Genomic DNA, 23935 nt, shown 5'->3' with positions numbered 1-23935 from the left:
GCCTCCTTTGTCATAGATTAGTTGACCATAGGTGCATGGGTTTATCTCGGGGCTTTCTATCCTGTTCCATTGATGTATATTTCTGTTTTTGTGCTAGTACCATACTGTCTTTTTTTTTTTTTTTTTTTTTAAAGATTTATTTATTTATTGATTGATTGATTGATTGATTGCTATGTTGAGTCTTCGTTTCTGTGCGAGGGCTTTCTCTAGTTGCGGCAAGCGGGGGCCACTCTTCATCGCGGTGCGCGGGCCTCTCACTAGCGTGGCCTCTCTTGTTGCGGAGCACAGGCTCCAGACGCGCAGGCTCAGCAGTTGTGGCTCACGGGCTTAGTTGCTCCGCGGCATGTGGGATCTTCCCAGACCAGGGCTCGAACCCTTGTCCCCTGCATTAGCAGGCAGATTCTCAACCACTGCGCCACCAGGGAAGCCCTACCATACTGTCTTGATTACTGTAGCTTTGTAGTATAGTCTGAAGTCAGGGCGTCTGATTCCTCCAGCTTCATTTTTTTCCCCTCAAGATTGCTTTGGCTATTCGGGGTCTTTCATGTCTGCATACAAATTTTAAGATTTTTTGTTCTAGTTCTGTAAAAAATGTCATTGGCAATTTGATAGTGATTGCATTGAATCTGTAGATTGCTTTGGGTAGTATAGTCATTTTCACAATATTGATTCTTCCAATCCAAGAACATGGTATATCTCTCCATCTGTTTGTGTCATCTTTGATTTCTTTCATCAGTATCCTGTAGTTTTCTGAGCACAGGTCTTTTACCTCCTTAGGTAGGTTTATTCCTAGGTATTTTATTCTTTTCATTGCAATGGTGAATGGGATTGTTTCCTTATTTTCTCTTTCTGATCTTTCGTTGTTAGTGTATAGGAATGCAAGTGATTTCTGTGCATTAATTTTGTATCCTGCAACTTTACCAGATTCATTGATTAGCTCTAGTAGTTTTCTGGTGGCATCTTTAGGATTATCTATGTATAGTATCATGTCATCTGAAAACAGTGACAGTTTTACTTCTTCTTTTTCCAATTTGCATTCCTTTCATTTCTTTTTCTTCTCTGATTGCCATGGCTAGGACTCCCAAAACTATGTTGAATAATAGTGGCGAGAGTGGACATCCTTGTCTTGTTCCTGGTCTTAGAGGAAATGCTTTCAGTTTTTCACCATTGAGAATGATGTTTGCTGTGGGTTTGTCATATATGGCCTTTATTATGTTGAGGTAGGTTCCCTCTCTGCCCACTTTCTGGAGAGTTTTTATCATAAATGGGTGTTGAATTTTGTCAAAAGCTTTTTCTGCATCTATTGAGATGATTATATGGTTTTTCTTCTTCAATTTGTTAATATGGTGTATCACATTGATTGATTTGCATATATTGAAGAATCTTTGCATCCCTGGGATAAATCCCACTTGATCATTGTGTATGATCCTTTTAATGTGTTGTTGGATTCTGTTTGCTAGTATTTTGTTGAGGATTTTTGCATCTATATTAATCAGTGATATTGGTCTGTAATTTTCTTTTTTTGTGATATCTATGTCTGGTTTTGGTATCAGGATGATGGTGGCCTCGTGGAATGAGTTTGGGAGTGTTCCTTCCTCTGAAATTTTTTGGAAGAGTTTGAGAAGGATGGGTGTTAGCTCTTCTCTAAATGTTTGATAGAATTCACCTGTGAAGCCATCTGGTCCTGGACTTTTGTTTGTTGGAAGATTTTTAATCACAGTTTCAATTTCATTACTTGTGATTGTTCTGTTCATATTTTCTATTTCTTCCTGGTTCAGTCTTGGAAGGTTATACCTTTCTAAGAATTTGTCCATTTCTTCCAGGTTGTCCATTTTATTGGCATAGAGTTGCTTGTAGTAGTCTCTTTGTATTTCTGCAGTGTCCGTTGTAACTTCTTTCATTTCTAATTTTATTGATTTGAGTCCTCTCTCTCTTTTTCGTGATGTGTCTGGTTAAAGGTTTATCAATTTTAATTGTGAATTTTGGTGTGTTTAATATTGTCCCAGAAGTCTCTTAGGCTGTCTTCATTTCTTTTCATTCTTTTTTCTTTCTTCTGTTCCACGGCAATGAATTCCAAGATTCTGTCTTCCAGGTCACTTATCCGTTCTTCTGTCTCAGTTATTCTGCTATTGATTCCTTCTAGTGTATTTTTCAGTTCAGTTATTGTATTGTTCATCTCTGTTTTTTTGTTCTTTAATTCTTCTAAGTCTTTGCTAAACATTTCTTGCATCTTCTCGATCTTTGCCTCCATTCTTTTTCTGAGGTCATGGATCATCTTCACTATCAATATTCTGAATTCTTTTTCTGGAAGCTTGCCTATTTCCACTTCATTTAATTGTTTTTCTGGGGTTTTATTCATCTGGTACATAGTCCTCTGCCTTTTCATTTTGTCTGTCTTTCTGTGAATGTGGTTTTTGTTTCACAGGCTGCAGGATTGTAGTTCTTCTTGCTTTTGCTGTCTGTCCTCTGGTGGATGAGGTTATCTAAGAGGCTTGTGCAAGCTTCCTGATGGGAGGGACTGGTGGTGGGTAGAGCTGGGTGTTGCTCTGGTGGGCAGAGCTCAGTAAAACTTTAATCCATTTATCTGCTGATGTGTGGGGCTGAGTTCCCTCCCTGTTGGTTGTTTGGCCTGAGGCAACCCAGCACTGGAGGCTACAGGCTCTTTGGTGGGGCTAATGGTGGACTCCAGAAGGGCTCATGCCAAGGAGTACTTCCCGGAACTTCTGCTGCCAGTGTCCTTGACCCTGTGGTGAGCCACAGCCACCCCCCACCTCTGCAGGAGACCCTCCAACACTAGCAGGTAGGTCTGGTTCAGTCTACTATGGGGTCACTGCTCCTTCTCCCTGGGTCCTCATGCACACACTACTTTGTGTGTGCCCTCCAAGAGTGGAATCTCTGTTTCCCCCAGTCCTGTCACTCCAGTGGGTGGACTTCTGTGGTATAATTGTTCTTCAGTTTGTGAGTCACCCACCCAGCGGTTATGGGATTTGATTTGTGATTGTGCCCTTCCTACCATCTCATTGCAGCTTCTCCTTTGTCTTTGGATGTGGGGTATCTTTTTTGGTGAGTTGTGTCTTCCTGTTGGTGATCGTTCAGCAGTTAGTTGCAATTCTGGTACTCCAGCAAGAGGGAGTGCATGTCCCTCTACTCCGCTATCTTGAACCAATCTCCGTATTACTAAATGGATATTAAATGAGTTTAAAAAAATACAGCAATTAAATTGTGAGAGAGAAAAGAGAACATCAAAGAACTTTTCTGTTAGAATCCAACAATTCTCAAATTTAATTTCTTGGAAACAGTTTCAAAATAGCTAAGAGTATCAGTAGTAAATTGTGGGCTATAGGTAATGAATCGCTTCATGCTTCCTGAGTCTTTTCAAATTAAAGGTCTGCATTGACTTTAGATTTTATTTTTTTGTTGCTGATACTTTGCTGAGGAAACAATATGGCTATTCTATTTTTAAAAATCTAAGAAAATAGAATAAGATGTTTACTACTCATGACTATTGTTGGTTTGTTTTGTGTTGTTTTGACAAATAGAGTTGTTTTCTGTACCACAAACAACATAATGGAAAGGAAAGACTTAATGCAGGATTACCTGTGAAAAGAACTGGGACAAAAACACAGAAAGACAAATGAAAATTTAAGAAGATACTCATGTTTATTATCTGATTAACATTTGACAGAGCAAAGGTAGGTGCACAAAGAGCTCTTTGACAAAGTCAAGCCCCAGATATCAAACTACAGTATCTCCCTGGCAGCCCCAGAGGGCACCATGCCACTCCCAGGTAGCTGTGCTGGCTATGCAACCACTCAGTGTAGATGCTGCTGTGTTGTACTTGGAGTACAGGCTTGCAGGCATCTGACATCAAAGGAGTGGGCTACTAAACACTAAGAGTTCTAGTTCCAGGTGTCAAAAGTCAATGTTATTACCAACAAGTACTAATTGTGTACCAGAATGGTCAGAAAAAATAACAGGCTTTCAATACTGTATAAAATACACCTTTTATAGAGAACAGGCTCTTGTTGTGAGCTGCCTTTAACTTATTTCCTCCCTTTGCCAAAGTCTGTTCATTCAGGTCAAATCAAGGACATATAGTACAAAATTTTTTTTAAAACTACTTTAACAATAGTCATTAAATTTTTTCCAAGACCCATGCCTATGGCTATTTACATAAGATTTGGGATCATCATAATTCAGGAGAAATTTTAATTCTGAGTTCACAGGGAAGGTATCCCTCCTAATAGATAATAGGATACTCAGAAATACCTGAGGTATAATCACTGAGACCCTTCAGAAGGAAAAAAAAAAAAAGATCAGAGTTCCCTATACTGGCATTAAAGTACATACACAGTTGATAAAGAAAAACTAAAATGTGAACAGTGCTAAAACATAACAGATAAATTAAGAAGGAACTTGCTACAAGGCTCCAGTTCTTACTATACTTTACACACAATTTCATTATAATAGAGATTCTCATTCTCAACAAAAAATGATTTTAGGTGGAAATTTCAAAAACAACAAAACCCAGTTTCAAAACAGGATTCATTTCTAGAGATGAGCATGCACCAGTTTCCAATCATTGTGTTTCTGGTGGAACAGCAATATCAATTTAATTTTCAAAAACCAAAGTCTGGTTCTCTTTAATCAGACAGGCTTATGTGGCTGTGAATACACCCTTGCCCTGCCTCCAAAGTGATCATTTTAGCCTCGGTCATTTTAAAAGTATACTAATTATACAGAACACTCCAAAATCTAGCTTAATTTATAGCTGTTTATATAATATACATAAAATCTGATAATTTAACACTTTGTACTACTCTCTGGCCCTATATTTTCCTACTTCCTGATGTCTCTTGGAAACTGGTACAGGAAGATTACTTTCTTAGAGAATAAATAAAAAGCTTAAAGAATTGTCTAAAATAAGCACCCCAGAGTTACTTTATGAAGTAGAAACTCAAATATCATTTAAAATGTGAATTGGAATATTCTAGAAATTTAAACATCAGGAATTCTTCTGGTCCACATTCAGGGACATGTGCGTTCACTTACAGACCAGCTGGAATCCTTTCTGAACATCTCTGTGTATGGTCTGCTGATTTCAGAATGATTGAGCAAGGGGGAGAGAATGGGGAGAGGACACTTTTTGTTTTTAAGAAATTTATTTAGAAGAGTTTTATTAAAAGATTCTAAAAATCATGGAAAACTCACACATTTTACTCTTGCATGTGTGTTTTGAGCACATAGCTCTTCCCGAAGGAGAGGCAGCTCAAGAGGAGAGACGGACCCTCCTCTGGCTTGTAATAGGTGTATGGATGGGAGCCACAGGAGTAACATGCCCATCAAGAATTCTTCAGAAAATTGCCTTTCAGTTTAAGAACAAAGGAGCAAAACATTTGCTAATGAAGCAATGAAAAGATCAAGTAACACGCCTCCCATTTTCAAAAAGAACTAGCCCCCTCCTTCATCTTCTCTCCATAATGCCTTTCATGTAACAGCATTTCTTTCTCAACTGCATGGCCGAGATAAAGCCATGTCATCTGATGAGAAGCAGACCTCAGTCAGCAATGCTCAGAAAACAGATCTGTTTTTTCCCAATTCAACCCTTGCGTCACACTGCTGAAAGCTGAAACCTAATCCCAGAGTTTCACTTTGCCATTTCACATAGTTAAAAAAAAGAAAAAAGGAATCCCAGAGAAAAAGCAAAAGTGTTTGACTTTCCCATTAAAAAAAGTTCATTCTCTAATTCTGCGGATATGAAGAAAAAGGCAGATGTTTTAATATTATTTTATATTAAAAAAACATAATCTCAAAGAAAGCACCTGGGTTTTACTTCAGTTTATAATAATTTGCTGTGCCTGAGAACTTTTGTGCAAATATATGTCATCTTTCATTAAAAGTATGCATAGCACATTTTCGAAAAAGTTTAGTTGCAACCAACTTTCCTTCCAAAAAAACTCACAGAGATAAATACACAACATTCTCTAATTCCTATTGATTGCACTTCTGGTTTAACCCATCCAGCCTCCAAGGAAATTTGAAAGACATGTACAGTAATTATGTTCATACACCTTGGCCAATGCACTTATTCAGAAAAAATATTCTGAAAACAAGTTTCCTTGGTTCCGATGTACCCATATTTTCCTTCTTAAAGTAAATCCCTCCTACCCCCCACTCATGTTGTTTGGGGGGGTATTGTATAAAAATACAAATTAAAAAAATTAACCCTTATTAATCACAAATGCAAAAGGAATGTGGATTATGTTTGGGATCCCAGTGGCTCAAAGGCCTGAAAACAGAAAGCAAAAAGGGAGTCTCCACTAGTCTGATCTTATGAAAAAGGTAAAATTCCTTGTTTGATAATGCAGTGAGCATACTCTCTGATGGAGGTGTAATTTAACCAGACATTAACAGGGGCCAGCAGATAAGCCATCTCACTGTTGTCTCAGTAACAGACTGAGTTTACTCCAGCAACCTTCTAGAACAGCTTTCTAAAGGTTAACGGTCAAAGCTGCTCCTTCTTTTTTCCCATCTCCTAACCTGGGTCCTCCCTGCTTATGCTCACCAGAAGTAAATGTGCTAGCAAGTTCAGTATTTCTGGTATGTTCCAATATTACTGAATTTATTTTCTAGTCACTTTTTATTTTCAAGACAAGAAATACCAACTGGAAGACAGCATTAAACATTTCTTCTTTCTCTGCTTCCAAACACTCATGACCCATTCATTTATACTTTCAATTTATCAGACAGACCTCATGCCAATTCTGTTTCCGTTCTTCCACTTTCCCCTTCCCACATTCACAACCCTTCTGCAACATTCCTTTTCTCTCAGACAAGACTACATGTATCAGTGCAAATCTTTCCTTCATGTGCTAACTTGTATAAGAGGTCAGTCAACTGCTGAACCTCAGTCTTCCTTCAGGATATCCATTTTGGGTGATGATGTGCAAACTGGGGTGCCAAAGCTACCCATCATGACTGGAAGACTCTGATTCCTCCTCAGTCCACTCAATAAATTGCTACCTGAATTTAAATAGACAGCAGAGTTTGGTCTTTGAAGACCATTTTCTGCCTCTTGGCTTCTTCCATTTTCCTGGGCTGCAGGGGTCTTGATCACTCTGGCTATCCCCAGTCTTTTCAGCCTGTCCACTAAGTTCATCTTCAACTGGCCAACATCAGGAGGGTTTTGGGACGGTCTCAAGCTATACATCTCCTGGAGGAATGTTTCAGCTGGTCGGGAGGCCAAAAAATTTTCAGAGAGATGCACTCGAGGCTCAACGGGCAAAGGAGAAGGGCAAGGTGAGTGAGACGGTGAATTTGGTGGTGTGGAAGGGATAGCCAGGCCTCTAGGGAGAGGTTGGAGGAGGGGGTTCTCTGAAACTGGGCTGTGGTATGCTTTAGCAGAGATGCCTTGCTTTTGTAGAAGTTTGGCCAAGCTCATGGTGCCGCTGAAGGTTATGGTGGAATCTCGTCGGTTGGTGGTGGATTCACCAATGCTGAGTCTATAGGACATAGCAGGAGAATTCACTGCTGTGTTTGATGAACTGCTACCACTACTTCCACAGGATAATGAAGGGAAGCCAGAGCTTTACATAGAAAGAAAAAAAAAAAAAAAAAAGCAGGAGAGAGAATTTAAGAATAAAAAGTAATCCCAAGTCAGCATTTAAAGTAATTACAGTAGTTATCCACAGTAAATATAGAGGAACAGGTAACACGTCAGTATCTGAGGAATGAAAATTTTGATGTGTTACTTTAATGATTAGTTATTTGTAATTTGTAATTTAGTCATTAACTTATTGAAACATATTTCTTTTCATAGGATATGATTTTACTGTACTTAGATAACTTTATTATTCTCAAATAATTACTTTATTATTCTTAAATTTTAGCTCTAAAATATGTATCTGTGGAAATACAACTAAATTTTATGATTAAAAAATCAAAGAAATTTAAATATTGAAGAAAGTAAACTTTAGAAATTTTTATTAACATATCCATTCCATAAAGTGAAATTTATCAAGAGATCAAGAGACAATAATCCGTGATTTAACAGTTCTTCAACCTTTTAGAAAATACAATCTTTCATAATTAAACCGAAGATGCTTTTCTAAGGAGACACATTTCTTTTTAATCTGTCAATTTTATATTACTGAGAATAAAGTTCTAATTGTTAAATTTCCAAGAATGTTAATTCCAAACAATAGTAGTATAAGGATACCCATGGAACGAATTTTTCTCAATCTTGACTTAAAGCATGGGTTTCTGGGAAATTAAAAATAATTAAAAGCTTTGACAGCTATTAGAATCTTTCTTCTTATTCTAGGCTTTGTTAAAAAGAAAAAAAACTAAATAAACAATCATGTACTCAAGGAAATGGTGATAGAATGGAGAAGGTACTTCTTTAGCAAATTATTCCCCCTTGAACAAATGTTACCAGCATTTAATACATAAACTTACACTTTAACACAAAATACTCAGAATATCTAGATATCAAGATTTATAAAGATTATGAACAAGATGCAAATTTAGGATTAATAAATAAACTTTCTAAAGTACCAACTTGTATTAAAGAAGCAAAATGCAAACAACTTCGACTCCTTGGTTCTAATGTAGTCTGTCTACTGTATTCCCAGTCTCCCACCTCCCTGGTCCTACTTTATTGTAGAATTGCCTGTCTTTTCCCAAACTGTTCATGTCACTACCATACCAAATGATGGTATCAACCTGTATCGAGAGCCTCCTCAGGAACCAATTTTATAAAACCTGCTATCTTGTTGACTATAAGAACAATGTAGAAAAATTGCAGGTATGCCTGTTTATTATAGACTTTACTGAGGTCTTTATAGGATACCACCCAAATGCTTCCCTAAACAGTCAATTTGCTTCTATCTTACAGACATTGTGAATCATAATGTTATTTCCCGCCACACAGGCAGCTAGAAAGCTAAGACTCAAATACATGGCTCACCTTACTTAGCAAGTATGTAAGACTTTATAGTACAATTTATACACTAGGTGTATTCCTCTATCCATTTTATATCCTTACTCTTGATTCTTTTTTGCTTCATTTTTCTTCTCTACTTCTAGTTAACATTATCCTGCAAAGTTCTACATATCTCTGGAAATTGCCTTAGATTCTTTTTGGAATTGGTAGGACAGAAATTTCAGCAATATTGCTTATTGCTCTAGTCTGTGTAGTAAATAATTTCGACTTCCCAGAGGGTTCTGGCTTTGCCCTCAGCTTCTGGGAGGTAATCTATGCCACGGCTGCTAGAAGTGTGTTTGTTCAGGATGGAGCCTGGCCACACTAGATCCTGGAGTGGACCTGGCCACACCCAAAGCTGTAGGATGGGGACTGGCCATGCCAGGAAGACTAACCATGTGATTTAGGGTGGAAGCTTTGCGTCAGTGGACCTGGAGGTGAGTTATTATAGTTATAGTGAGTTATAGCTATATAGGTCATCAATTAATCATGCCTTACACAGTGAAGCCTCAGTTAAAAAAATCTGGACACTAAGGCTGGGGTGAGCTTCCCTGGTTGGCAATACTCTGTGTGCACTGTCAAACACTGATGCCAGGAAAGTAATGACTCCTAAGGACAGGGAGGTTTCATGTGTGGAACCCTCCCAGACTCTGACTTATGTGTTTCTTCCTTCGGCTAATTTTATCCTGTAACCTTTCCCTGTAATAAACAGTAACCACGTGCATAACGGCTTTCAGTGAGTTCTGTGAGTCCTTCTAGAAAATTTATCAAACAAGAGCATGGTTTTGGGAACCCCCTGAACTTGCAGGTCATATCAGAAATGAGGGCAGTCTTGTGCGGAGGACTAGCCCCTCCAGTCTTGCAGTCTGGCTAACTCTGGGTGTAGTTTCAGGTGAGTCATTTACTACCTGCCTGCCCTTGGACCAGTCACCTGAACTTTCTACGCCTCATTTTCTTCATTTAGACACTACATACTCGCTTGGCTTGTCTACTTCAAAGAGTTATAATGATCAAATGAGAAAATACAAGGTGAAAATATTCTAAAGACAAATTATCACAGTACATTAATTAAAATTCTGGGAATTAAAATGACAGTAATTTAAAAAAGAAATTCAAGAAAACAGAGTTGAGGAAAGAAGTAAGGCCTCAAATTGCCCAGCCCCTCTTACCTGGGGGTAACCTGAGTAATATCAGAAGGATGTAATATCCTACAGGTGGTGAAGGTGAATGTTGAGTTTGTGCAGGACAGACATTTTCCTGGGTTTGAGGTTGCAACTGAAGTAGAGAGTTTTAGGGAATCAAACACAAAATTGAAAGATTAGGTTAATAATGTAAAAAGTTCGTCATTACTATTAATAACACAGCATTTATCTGTTGTCTTTTATACAAAAATTCCCGAATCTAGAAATGAAATATACATATTGTATTTTTTTCCCATGAATTTATTTATTTATTTATTTTTGGCTGCACTGGGTCTTTGTTGCTGCGTGTGGGCTTTCTCTAGTTGTGGCGAGTGGGGGCTACTCTTCGTTGCGGTGTGCGGGCTTCTCATTGCGGTGGCTTCTCTTGTTGTGGAGCACAGGCTCTAGGCGTGTGGGCTTCAGCAGTTGTGGCACACAGGCTCAGTAGTTGTGGCTCGCGGGCTTAGTTGCTCCGCAGCATGTGGGATATTCCTGGACCAGGGCTCGAACCTGTGTCTCCTGCATTGGCAGGTGGATTCTTAACCACTGTGCCACCAGGGAAGCCCTACATATTGTATTAGTATCCACTGGTTAGTATATAGCTGAATCCTTCAATAATTTAAAACCGTAATTCAAAAGGATTTAATATAGCTTAGAAACAAGAGAAAAACACATTCTGAAAAAATACATTAGAAAAAAAAACCAAACCAAGAACTAGTCATCCAATCTTTCTAGCCAAACTATCTACTCCAATGGTTCTCGAAGTGTTATTTGCACCTTGTGGGAGTCTACAGGTCAAAACTACTTTCATATCAATGTTAAGATGCTATCTGCCTTTTTGACTGGGTTGGCACTTGCACTGCTGGTGCAAAAGTAATAGTGGGTAAAGCTGCTGGCTCTGTAGCACAAATCAAGGCAATGGCACCAAGCTATACTAGTATTCATCACTATTGTCCAATTACAGTAGGGAAAAAAAAAAAAAAAGCCAAATTCATATCAGAATGTCCTGACGAAGCGGTAAAAATTATTTATTAAATCTTGACCCTTGGGGGACTTTCCTGGTGGCACAGTGGTTAAGAATCCACCTGCCAGGGGCTTCCCTGGTGGTGCAGTGGTTAAGAATCCACCTGCCAATGCAGGGAACACGGGTTCGAGCCCTGATCTGGGAAGATCCCACATGCCACAGAGCAACTAAGTCTATGCACCACAACTACTGAGCCTGCGTTCTAGAGCCCACGAGCCACAACTACTGAGCTCATGCGCCTCATCTACTGAAGCCTGCGTGCTCTAGAACCCATGCTCCATAACAAGAGAAGCCACTGCAATGAGAAGCCTGCACACCGCAACGAAGAGTAGCTCCGGCTTGCCACAACTAGAGAAAGCCCGTGCACAGCAATGAAGACCCAACACAGCCAAAAATAATAAATAAATAAAAATAAAATAAATTTATTTAAAAAAAAAAATCTTAAAAAAAAAAAAAAAAAATCTTGACCCTTGGGCTTCCCTGGTGGCGCAGTGGTTAAGAATCTGCCTGCCAAGGCAGGGAACACGGGTTCGAACCCTGGTCCAGGAAGGTCCCACATGCGGCGGAGCAACTAAGCCCGTGTACCGCAACTACTGAGCCTGTGCTCTAGAGCCCGTGAGCCACAACTACTGAGCCTACGTGCCACAACTACTGAGCCTACATGCCACAACTACTGAAGCCCGCGTGCCTAGAGCCCATGCTCCGCAATAAGAGAAGCCACTGCAATGAGAAGTCCGCGCACCGCAATGAAGAGTAGCCCCCACTCGCCGCAACTAGAGGAAGCCCCAGCACAGCAATGAAGACCCAGCGCAGCCAAAAATAAATTAATTAATTAATTAAAAAAAAAAACTTGACCCTTGAATCTTTTTAATATTCTGTGTGATGAAATGGGAAGTAAGCATTAAGCACTCTGCTTTATACAGAGATACAATGGTTATCTAGAGGAAAAGCACATATGCAATTTTTACATTTTTTCACAGAACACCATTTTTACCTGAAAGAACAATTAATACAAAAACTACAGTTATTCAGACTTGGATATCTGGCAACATTTTCTTGAAAAAGAATGTAGTGAGCCTGTCTCTTCAAGAAAATAGCTGACAGGATTCACTGCCAGTGACAAAATTTGAGTTTTCAAGTGAAAATAAGTGTTTTGGTAGACTTGTATCCATCGCTGAGAGCTTGAAAGCTTCCTAATACTAAAAGACTTACCCAATGAGACAGGTGGTGATATTATATGATTTTAATATATTCTATAATGAAATGGGTCAACATTTGGAAGATCTGCATAACTAAGTGAACCAATATTTTCCAAATGACCAATGCATTATGTTAACAAAATCATGCATGGGTAAAAGATGCATTCAAAGAGCAGGACAGATGAATAGATTTTAATGTAACAAAGTATGAAAAGTTCACTGATAGGGTTTTAGATTCACATTGCTACAAACCTTAAAGAAACTACAACTTATCAAGTTTTGGTGTAATATCAAAGAATATCCACAAATACCTGAAGAGGCTATTAAAATACTCTTCCCTTTTCCAACCATGTATCTGTGTGAGGCTGTATTTCCTTTCTTTTTTTTAAACTTCAAATTCTTTTTATTTCATTTTATTTTTCTATTGAGGTATAGTTGATTTACAATGTTCTGTTAGTTTCAAGTATATAGCAAAGTGATTCAGTTACATAAATATATATATATATTTTTTTCATATTCTTTTCCCTTATGGGTTATTACAAAATATTGAGTATAGTTTCCTGTGCTATACAGTACGTCCTTGTTGGTTATCTATTTTATATATAGTAGTGTGTATATGTCAATCCCAAACTCCTAATTTATCCCTCCCCACCCCACTCTCCCCTTTGGTAACCATAAGTTTGTTTTCTATGTCTGTGGGTCTATTTCTGTTTTGTATATAAATTCATTTATATCAATTTTTTTAAGATTCCACATATAAGCAATATCATATGATTTTTGACTTTCTCTGTCTGGCTTACTTCACTTAGTATGATAATCTCTAGGTCCAACCATGTTGCTTGCAAATGGCATTATTTCATTCTTTTTTATGGCTGAGTGGTATTCCATTGTATATATGTACCACATCTTCTTTATCCATTCATCTGTTGATGGACATTTAGGTTGCTTCCATGTCTTGGCTATTGTAAATAGTGCTGCAATGAACACTGGGGTGCATGTACCTTTTCGAATTATGGTTTTCTCCAAATACATGCCCAGGAATGGGACTGCAGGATCATATGGTAGTTCTATTTTTAGCTTTTTAAGGAACCTTCATACTGTTCTCCATAGTGGCTGCACCAATTTACATTCCCACCAAAGGTGTAGGAGGGTTCCTTTTTCTCCACACCCTCTGCAGAATTTATTATTTGTAGACTTTTTGATGATGGAGAGGCTGTATTTTCTTCATACTCCTCAACCAAAACAACATATTGTAATAGACTGAATGTAGAAGCTGACACAAGAATCCTGCTATCTTCTGTTAAGCCATAAATTAGAGACTTGCAAAATTGGAAAACTAAACCACTTTGTAAACTACTTAAAAAAATACAGCTATTTTTCATAAAACATATTATTTGTGTTAACATGTAACTCTTTTAAAATAATGAGTTAATAAATATTTTTATACTTTCTCAGTTTTGATTTTTAATAGGTAAATATTGGTAGATACAACCCACACAGACACTCTCTGGAATTCTTAACGATTTTTAAGAGTGTAAAGAGATCCTGAGTCCAAAAGTTTTGTGAACCACTGGCTGAATTGCTCTCTCTCTGCCTATCTATTTATGCAGGTTGGCTAAGAAGTGGAGAGAATTAGAAGGGACACTTATGCTATAGATTTTTATTGTCTTATATTCAAGACTGAGTATACTCCAGTAAGATTTATATAGAGGCAGTTAGCTGACCACACAGTTATGCAGAAAGCAAAGTACTACTGGTTACTAGACTACACTCAACCAAGCACTCTTCTCACCTGTAACTGGACCACCAGCTGAAGTCATGGGCGGCAGGAAGATCCCTGTTACTGGCTGGCATACTGATGGCTTCTGTTCCACTTGAAGAGGTTGCTGAACCTGAAAAGTGATACCTTCCTCTTCATCTTCTTCTAAATCTGAGAGGTGATAGATGGCATCCTTGGGCAACTGGGTAAAGCCTTTAGTGATGACACCTGGTCGTGGGTCAAGAATGGTTCCTAAATTTGGTTGAGCAAGCTGCTGCCACTGGTGCAGAGTTTGTGATCCTGAGTATGCAAACCAAAAAAAGGAACATGTTTTAAATTTCCCACAAATATTAAATCTTGAAAGAAGCTAAAACTGTATGTGTAAAAAAGTAATGATAATAATAAAACTACTTATTTGGTCTTAATATTTTGGTAAAATTTGTAAATTAAAGTTATCTGTGGAAGATTAACAAGATGATAAAGGTATGAATAATAATCTGTTCATTTCAAAAGCTAACTTTAAAAAGGAAATCTAAAGCAGGGGTGAAAAAACCAAGACAACACCCTTAATAGGAACTAGGATGCTGAGGCAGTGATGAGAAAGAAGATACATATCACGTCGGGTTGTATTTTCCCAGGTGACAAAAATCAATACTCCTTTGTCCTGGAACTATGCCTATGAACTTTGAACTCAAAAGCCAGGCTCCTAGGTTGAAAGGCACCTTGAATTACCATGGTTTTTTTTGTATATTTCTCAAGACTCATATGTGCTCACAACTCTCCTTTCACCAGGCTCTCAGGGAGAGTAGGAAAGCAAAGGAGATGATAAAAAAGGAGGATCCATCCTCATGGTTTCTGTCTACGAATGCTGGTGAGTGATCATCCCAAGTACCTGCACCAGATGCAGTGTCTAGCTGTCACTAATAGTCATATAATCCTAAAAATGGCAACTCTGACAAATATCTGTACTGTCTATTAATGAATAAAACGAACTTATAGCACCTTTGAGTTTGAGGGGTCCTTATAGGTTACTGACTCAAAATTTTGTCTAATGCAGACTCTTTTATGATAATAGCAGAGGATCACTTGAATATTGTCAATATTCCATAAAACAAAGAGATCTGTTTTGAATTCAAGTTCTGTCTTAGGAGAGAATAGAAACTGACCTGAAATTAACAGAACTGAACAAAAGAAAAATACAGACACACATATCTCTAAGTAACTGACATCTTTTGGGTAAAGAACTCTTTTTTGAAAAGGAAGGTAGAGATGAAGCATTACATATAGATTATTTTTATTCATCTATCATATCCTGTTTATCTTACCATGAAAACTGCTATCAAGGATATTCCTTAGCAAAGGACAAGAAAAGATTACTCCTCCTCCCTCACATTTGTATAAAAACAGTATCAGTAGAAGAGAACCTACAGCTGATGGCTTGGAGAACGCAAATCTCTTCATTCATTTTCCACAAAGTTCTGCACGGTCACACAAACAGCGAAGATTTAGGGATAATAAAGATGTCTTCTGCACATAGGGTTCTTATAATTACAAGAGAAATCTCAATTCCAGGGGAAGGCAAAGCCAATAAGCAACATGGCTTAGAAACAGCCCTTCCTTACTTATTACCTTCAAGGGGCTTGACAATTTGCAATTTTTCAGGCATAAAACCTCGAAGGCAACTGGCACTGCTCAGGTCTGTGATCTCTGACTGGTCAATGCAGAGGGAGGCAAGGCTCTCTGTGGGGACGCCACAGTCACTATCCCCTTCTTTCTGGCCAGCCAGAGCCTGGATCTTCCGTTGCCATTCTTCAGCAAAGAACTGCTTCTCACTTAAGTAGTTCTGTCGCCGCAGACTCAGGCGATGCAGGGCTGTAGCCAAATCGCTCTCTGCAGAGCATTCTGGTTGACAGAACTTCTGGACGCTCCTATGGGAAAAACACACTCACTGACTAGATCTGTGAGGGTCATAAGCATAGCATAGACCTCTCCTTTCCACAATGGTGAATGTTCAAGAGATTGATCTTAAAAACACATATTTTTTCTTAGATACCTGGAATACAGAAATAGTAACAACAAACCCAAATCTCTAATATATATATAAAACATTTTTATTTTTTATTAATTAATTAATTAATTAATTAATTAATTTTTGGCTGCACTGGGTCTTCGTTGCTGCGCGTGGGCTTTCTCTAGCTGCGGCGAGCGGGGGCTACTCTTCGTTGTGGTGCGTGGGCTTCTCTTATTGCGGAGCATGGGCTCTAGGCGCATAGGCTTCAGTAGTTGTGGCACGCGGGCTCAGTAGTTGTGGCTCACGGGCTCTAGAGTGCAGGCCCAGTAATCATGGCGCACGGGCTTAGTCGCTCCGCGGCATGTGGGATCTTCCCGGACCAGGGCTTGAACCCGTGTCCCCTGCATTGGCAGGCAGATTCTCAACCACTGTGCCACCAGGGAAGCCCATATATATAATATTTTTATAGATCACTTCAAGTGACTTCAGATAGGCAAAACTATACTTTATTATGTTGTGTTTATTAACTTTTCTGTTTCACTTAATTTATGAACCTACAGATAATGACCATTTATAAATCCAGTTTAGGTAGTCAAAAAACTAAATATTATTATATTTCACTGAATCTATAATACCATTGAAGGCAAGAGGTACCATTATTTTATGTACTAAGAAAGAAAAAATGTTACCCATTAAACTATGACATGTCATTAGCTGCAAAAGAGAAACAATTTCAAAAATATTAAAATGTGAAAAAATTAACTTTAGGCCATAGAATTCTCTATGAATAGTACAAACATTTAAAAGAAACCAACAAGATCTGTAAATACTGCATTTTCATAGTTCTGCAATACACAGTTTTTCACTTATCAACATTTAAAAAATTGGCAGTATCTTACAACTGATACCAAAAGAAAGAGTAGCAAGCCAAGCTTTAGTTATTCCATGTGTGAATTCACACAGATCTGTTTGTTAGATCTTTTCCTAAGGTAACTGTGTACAATGAGGTAGTATTGAAACATCAAGCTATTGTGTGTATAGTATCTACCCCTAAGACCAGGCAATACAATTGAAAACCAAAGGTAATGGATTTCTGCATTAAGAAAGACTTCTCTCAGATGCCAAACATCTAATTTTCAAAAACTTTCAGCGGACTTTCCAGTCATTCTCTTTAATTTCTAGTTATACAAAATTCAATGAACTGAATTAATAAAGAGCAGAAAAAAATCTAAATTTAAACAAATAGGAAATTAAGAGCAATCTAGTTTTCCTCAATAGGTATTCCAGATTATTGTTTATCCTAATGGCACCAAAGCAACTGAAATTAGGAGCATGGGTTATGAGAAAGTGTCATGTAATGCTATGCATAACTGCCAATGACCAAACAGATTCAAACAAATTTGACTTTGAACACAAAGATTTAGACTCAAATTTTGCCAAACCAGAGACGAAAGTAGTAAAGAATTTTATAGTTCAATGAAAACTCCATTTTGAATACACTTAATTAAACTTTTTCACTCCAATGATCTAACAAATAATGATACAGGGAATCATTACTGAATGAAAACTGACAGTTCCAGAACTTCCTTGGGACAGCACAGAGCAACGCTGGAATTTGAGTGTGTGAATCTATGTTTCTTACCCTGGATCTTCCTCCAAGTTACTCTTCTGGATTGTTTTGTCCTCTGTTTGTTGTAAACCAGATTCAAAAGGTTTTGCTGTCATGATGACACTTGAACGGTTGGAGCCTGGAATGGGTAGCAGAGCTGGGAATGGGACAGAGCGGCCCCGTGTGTCATTGGCAACCTTGACAGTATCAAATACCCGTTTTTGTTGGGCTCTGTCAAAAGAAAAGTGTTCATTATTGCCACTGCCTACCACTGGAGTGCTTTAGAAAAGAGACATGTAAGTGCAGTTAATTAAAAATAAAGCCACCCTGCAAAGCCTCTGAAGTTTTGGAGAAATTATTAGAAAATAAATTTCAGAACAAGAGAATGCTCTCACAGATGTGAGCACTACGAGGAAAAAACTGAATAGTAAGCAGATTTACTACTGAATCTCATAATACCAATCACTATGGATTATGGCTTCTGTTTAATTTCCATCCCAATGGTTGACTAACAACACATGTGATCTGAACTTACTTTTGTTTAAAGAGAGAAGATTCCTCGTCCAAACTCAACTTCTTACGCATGGTCCCCTCAATCTCAGCTGCCAGAGATTCCTAAGAAAAAGAGTTTTATGTTACTAACAGTGATTATCTAAGAAGCCTGTTAGGAGAAATAAACTATCTTTAAATTATTTAACAGAGTTTCCAGAATCCAATACTTTCGGTGTTATAATAAAAGAAAACAGTCACAGGCTAAAATGCAGGGGAAGAAAAGAGACATTCTGGAAATGTAACTTTTGAACAAGAACCAACTACTTTTTCATGATATATTTTTACAAGAAAGCAGTGGGAAAAACCAATTATGATAAATAAAAGTATTACATATGCAGACACACAAAAATAAAAGGTTTGAAAGGCTATAAACCAAGATGTTAATAGTGATTCTGTGGAGGTCAGGATTTGATGGTATTTAGCAATTTCTTTTTGCTTCTCTGTAATTTCTAACTTTTCTATAATAAACATGTAAAGCTTTTATAATATAAAAAATTGTTAAAGAAAAATAAGTAAGCTTCCCCTTCCCCTGGTCAGGGATGAAGATTCAACTAGCATGGGTGTCATGCTCAGTGGGGCTGCGCTAACAGTGACTAGAATTGGAGGTACTGGTGTGAACTCATGATTTTAAATATACATATAAACATAGGTATGAATGTAAAGATAGATATAGACGTGTTTATGTGGGTGTATATGAACCTACACATACTTCCTAGCTCTATCTGTTGAGAGGACCTCAAAGCAATGGTACTCTAGTGGCATTGGATACCTAGCACCCAGATTTTGGATGCTAAATATCATTTCTCATTAAAAATAACCAGAGTTCCTTGGAGAATGGCTGATCCCAGGACTGGGCCAGGGAAAGGGCAAGAGGAGCTTGAAGGAGATCCCACTGGCCATATCTGGGACAATTTAAGTATCAAAATAAAAAATAGTAACAATGGATTATAATCCACTGATTAAAATAGGAATCCCTGAGTCTATACTGACATAACCAAATGAACAAATGAATAAATAAATGACACAGAAAAGCTCTAATTCATAAAAGAATGCCAATTAAAAAAAGTTGAAAAAATGATGGAATTAAAAAGTCACCATTGGCAATTATCATAGTAATAACTGAGTCAGACACATCCCCATCAATGGGTGCTAAAACCAGTGTGTAAAGGCTTGATGAGGAACAGAATATTTAAACAGTCTCAAAGTATCACCCCAAAAATAGTAATTTTGATCACTTGGTTAAGGTAGTATCCGACAATTTTCATCAATGCAAAGTTAATTTAGTAACATTAATTCAATTAACTATTAACAATGATTAACTTTACAGTGGAAAAAACTGGCAGATACTACCTTAACCAAGCAATCAAAGTTAATTAACATCATCAGTAATGGGAAAAAGAGACAATGTGTGCCTTCCAATACAACGTTCTGAGAAGAACATGGCGTTATTTCTGCTGAAAATGCATTACCTAAATCTAATTGTGGGGAAACAACAGACAAACACAAACTGAGGACATTCTACAAAGGTCATGAAGGACAAAACAAAGACAGAAGAGCTGTCCCCGACTGAAACAACCAAATGCAATGTATCCTTCAAAGGTCACTGTTGGGACAACTGGCAAAATTTAAATGGGTTCTGTGGATGAGACAGTGATAGTATTGCATCAATGTCAATATCCAGAAGTTGATGGTTATATGTGGTCATGTAGGAGAATGTCCTTGAGAGTATCCTTGTTTTTAATAAATACACACAGAATTATTAAGGGGTAATAGGGTTATCTGCAACTTACTGTTAAATGGTCCAGAAAAAAAAAGAGAACAATATGGCAAATGTAGTAAAATATTAAATTTGAGAAATCTAGATGAAGGATATATGAGTTTTTTGTACTATTGTTGGAACGTTATCCTAAGTTTAAAATTACCTCAAAATTAAAAATTAAAAAATATTCTGCCCCAATATTCTCTAGAAAATCTATTATAATTTATAGTTTCAGTCTTTTAAAAAATTTCACAGGACTGCATGTAAGTGTTTAAGAACTAGATTATTAAAATAACTCTTTGAACCAACATTACAAATTCGGGAATAAACTCAGAAGTTTTCATTAATTTATTTATTTCAAAAAAAAAGATTGTTTATTGAGGAATCAAATCGATATGATTCCTGCTCTCATGGGGTTTACACTCTAACTGAAGTTAAATATAGCAAGAAACTCAAGATCTGTTAAAAGAGGTTTTAGATGTTCAGAGCACTGTTCGAATAAGTGGTATGTGGTGGGATTAGGGTAAGGAGGATGACTGAAGTTTAAGTAACTCTATGGGACACAGACCTAAACTTAATTTCCTTAGGGTTCATCTCATACAATAAATCTGGAAGGTCAACTGTTAGAAGGAAGGCTACAATAAATAAGAGTATTAAGGTAGATACAGATATGCAAATGAAGGCCTAAATCAATAATTAAATTCAATTAACAAGGACAAACCATGTTATCTCTTCTCAAGATGCTTTACACCATTAGAAACCATATTACTCTCAGGACCATCTAATCTTAAGTTTCTTTCTCAGTTCCTTACCCCAGAAAAAACTCCGTACGGCTGGGAGAAGTAGAGATGAGCAGCAGGGCCAGATCTATTCCGAAGTTCCTTTATTTCTTCTTGGGATTCATGTAACATTCCCAGACACTCCATATTCCTGTCTTGTAACTCATGCAGCTGAAAGATAGGATGGCAATTAGTGTTCCTTATTATATTCTCAAAGATGACAATGGGGAAAAAATCCCATTGGGATAAGTTTAAATTTTATCCAGAGGACTAATTTTATGAATTTAAATTTAATACAAAGACTCTGAAACAGACTAAGCAAGGAAAGTATATATATTTCAAACTGCCAGGTTTAGGGGTGTCTTGGCCAGAATTATATATATGCATGATTTCCTAAAAATGTGAAATGTAGCTGAGACAACCATAACTGTCAATTCAATATTTAATGCTTCCTATCCTTAAAAAAAAAAATTATAGAGGAAGTATAATAGCTATGGTCAAGTTAGTTTAGTGGAATATTAGATATGTATATTTTTAAACATAATGAACATGAATGAACTCTGAAGTCTGTAAATGACAAGATCAAGTCTACAAAGTATTTCATAAGATGTCAGGGTGCTCAATCATCCTAAACAAGTAGTTTCTTCTCCCTTGTTTCAAAATTTTTTTTATAGTTAGATACACAAGCATGTTAAAAGAGTACATAATTTTCAGAGAACATTTTAACTTCAAAAATCTCTTTAAGTGTGTTATGTGGACTAGATCACCAGCATCACTAGAGCTAGGGGTGCTTATTAAAAAATGCAGATTATCTTATTTTAAAAACTGTTGGGTTAGTTAACATAGACCTGTAAAAGGGTCATATATTCCTAAAGAATCTTATAAACTCAAGGTTTTCCTATTAATCAAGAAGGATGTTGTCATGTTACTATTATTTTAGAGATAGAATCTTTAAAAAGCTTTACTTCTTAGCTCTCATAATTTTCAGCTTAATCTTCTGTTGTTGTTTTAAATCTGGTTATCGCCTTTAGTCTTTCTTATTCACAAAGAAGAAAGGAACTATTCATTCCTCCCCTCCCATATAACACAACATAAAGGAAGGTTTCATTACCTCCATCGTCAGTTGTCTTTGGGCATCTTTGGAAGCTTGGAGGTGAAGTCTCAGTTCTTCCTTCTCAATCACTTGCTAACAACATATTAAAAGAGACATGTGAAGCCTTCCCATATAAATACAGGTTACTCTCTTTTTAAGACATCTTAAGAATGTATTTCAGGGATATAGTCCAGAGGACTATCAAAAGCTAACCTTTCAAAAGCCAAATAAGTGCAATAAAATGGGCAGAATACAAAATCCAACAAGGTGTTCAGAGGACAATGAGCATGAGTCAGTAGTTCACATCACAACTTTCTGAGGAAAATCAAACTCCATTTTATGGAAAGAAATAGTGATTTGAAAGTAGTTATTCATGATATTTCATGACAGAAGACTAAAACAGCAATCAGACTAAAGCAATGTAAAAGGGTGGGGACCATGTTTATTTTGCTTAATGTATCTAGCACTTAGCAGAGTGCATAGTACTAGGTCAGTGCTTAACAAACATCTGTTGAATGAATGAACCTACTTCTTTAAGTTTGTGCTGAAGATCTACAATCTGAGACAAGAGAGAGGAAATCTCTTCTTGGTAACGAATCAGTTCATCACTCTTCCCAGACAATTCTTCAGTCATTCTGGACATCTGAGCATTTGTTTCACCTGGAAAAAAAAAAAAAAAACTTAAAATTAATATAAATGTAGGGCAGAGGTTGGTAAACTATGGCCCGTGGGCCAAATCCTGTTTTGTAACAAGCACTGGACTATCACGAATTGATTTTTCTCTAACATAAATTTAAAATAATAAACCTGGATAACCCAATAGAGAAAATTAAAGGTTCTTCTGAAATAGACTAATGCTGGGAATTTAATAGGAGGCACTGAAGCTAAAAAGAGATAACTTGTAAAGGCAAGCAAGCTAAAGATTCTGCCTCAATCTTTTTCTTTATGAAGGACAAGAAGGTTGAAAAGAGATAGGTGAATTATATATCTTTGCAAGGGCCAAGACATTTTATGTCTTTGAAAACTCTTCAGGAATGTAAATAAGATCCCAGAAGAAATGAAAATCAAACTTAACAAATCTAACAAAGGAATATTTCCAGAATGGAACAGTCACAATCTGTAAAAGCTACTGAGATGCTTCTGTAGGAGAGACCTTCTGGGATACTCAGCAAACTGAGTAGGGCCTCTAAAGCAATTCTTACAATGCAGCATTCTTGCATGCTTTAGAATTCCATTGGGGAAATAAATCTTTGTTTCATATAAAAATTTTGACATCTAAACACAAGTGGCAAAGCTATTTCTAAGTGTTATATAAAACTATTTTTAAATCGATGGAAAGTCTATAGCAATTCAAAGGATGGCAATAAGGAGACAGGAGACCAGAATCCAGGCTCTTAGGTAAATCATTGCTCTTTGTTTTTAAAGTGTAAAAGGTGGGTAATGATAGTGTTGATGGAGAAGATTCAATTTACACTCCTCTGGTTTGCTAATATTCTGGGCAAGGTACCACATTCTGAAGCCCACAGCTCAAATGATCTGATATGTTGTTATCATACCTTCTCTTTCAACATAAAAGGCTATATATCAATATTTATAAAGAGATTAAAATTTCTTCTCTAGTAAAGCTGATCTTTTTCCAACTGATTTATTTTTTAAAAATTTTAGCTAACAATACATGAAAGTAAAATATGTTCCTTTATAGAGACAGAGCTGGCATTTAACAAATACTCATTGAATGTTACATTTTACACCATCATTTAAGCCCTAGTTTTGCTATTAATCAGTTTTCTGACTTTGGCAAATCATATTCTCTGTAGGGCTATTTCCTCATCAACAAAATAAGAACTTTGGTTACTTTCATTCTAACATGCTATAATGGGTAGAAATATAGGTCTTTATTTAACGATGATGACAATTTGAAACAAAGATATTTCTTAAAAGTACATACGGTACTTTATTTAGAGTTGTGGGTTCAATGTGATATTC

General features: G+C 37.0%; 1 protein-coding gene across 2 annotated transcripts in view; it reads right to left on the bottom strand.

Annotated features, from left to right (window-relative positions):
- Nucleotides 1–3641: 3641 nt before the first annotated feature.
- Nucleotides 3642–23935, bottom strand: part of TRAK2 (trafficking kinesin protein 2) — a 65969-nt gene continuing 45675 nt past the window's right edge. For both annotated transcript variants that reach the window (XM_059928440.1, XM_059928441.1), the window contains 9 exons: nt 22479–22609; nt 21968–22042; nt 20890–21027; nt 18302–18381; nt 17800–17997; nt 15776–16074; nt 14180–14446; nt 10153–10258; nt 3642–7586 (listed from right to left, as the gene is read on the bottom strand). In XM_059928440.1, the coding sequence (XP_059784423.1) occupies nt 6908–7586; nt 10153–10258; nt 14180–14446; nt 15776–16074; nt 17800–17997; nt 18302–18381; nt 20890–21027; nt 21968–22042; nt 22479–22609 (1973 nt within the window). In that variant the 3' untranslated portion in view covers nt 3642–6907. The remainder of the gene's footprint in view (nt 7587–10152; nt 10259–14179; nt 14447–15775; nt 16075–17799; nt 17998–18301; nt 18382–20889; nt 21028–21967; nt 22043–22478; nt 22610–23935) is intronic.

Source organism: Balaenoptera ricei, chromosome 7 (genome assembly GCF_028023285.1).
Source record: "Balaenoptera ricei isolate mBalRic1 chromosome 7, mBalRic1.hap2, whole genome shotgun sequence".
Lineage (NCBI taxonomy): Eukaryota > Metazoa > Chordata > Mammalia > Artiodactyla > Balaenopteridae > Balaenoptera > Balaenoptera ricei.
Note: the sequence above shows the minus strand (reverse complement) of the source record. Positions and strands in the feature narration are given on the sequence as shown.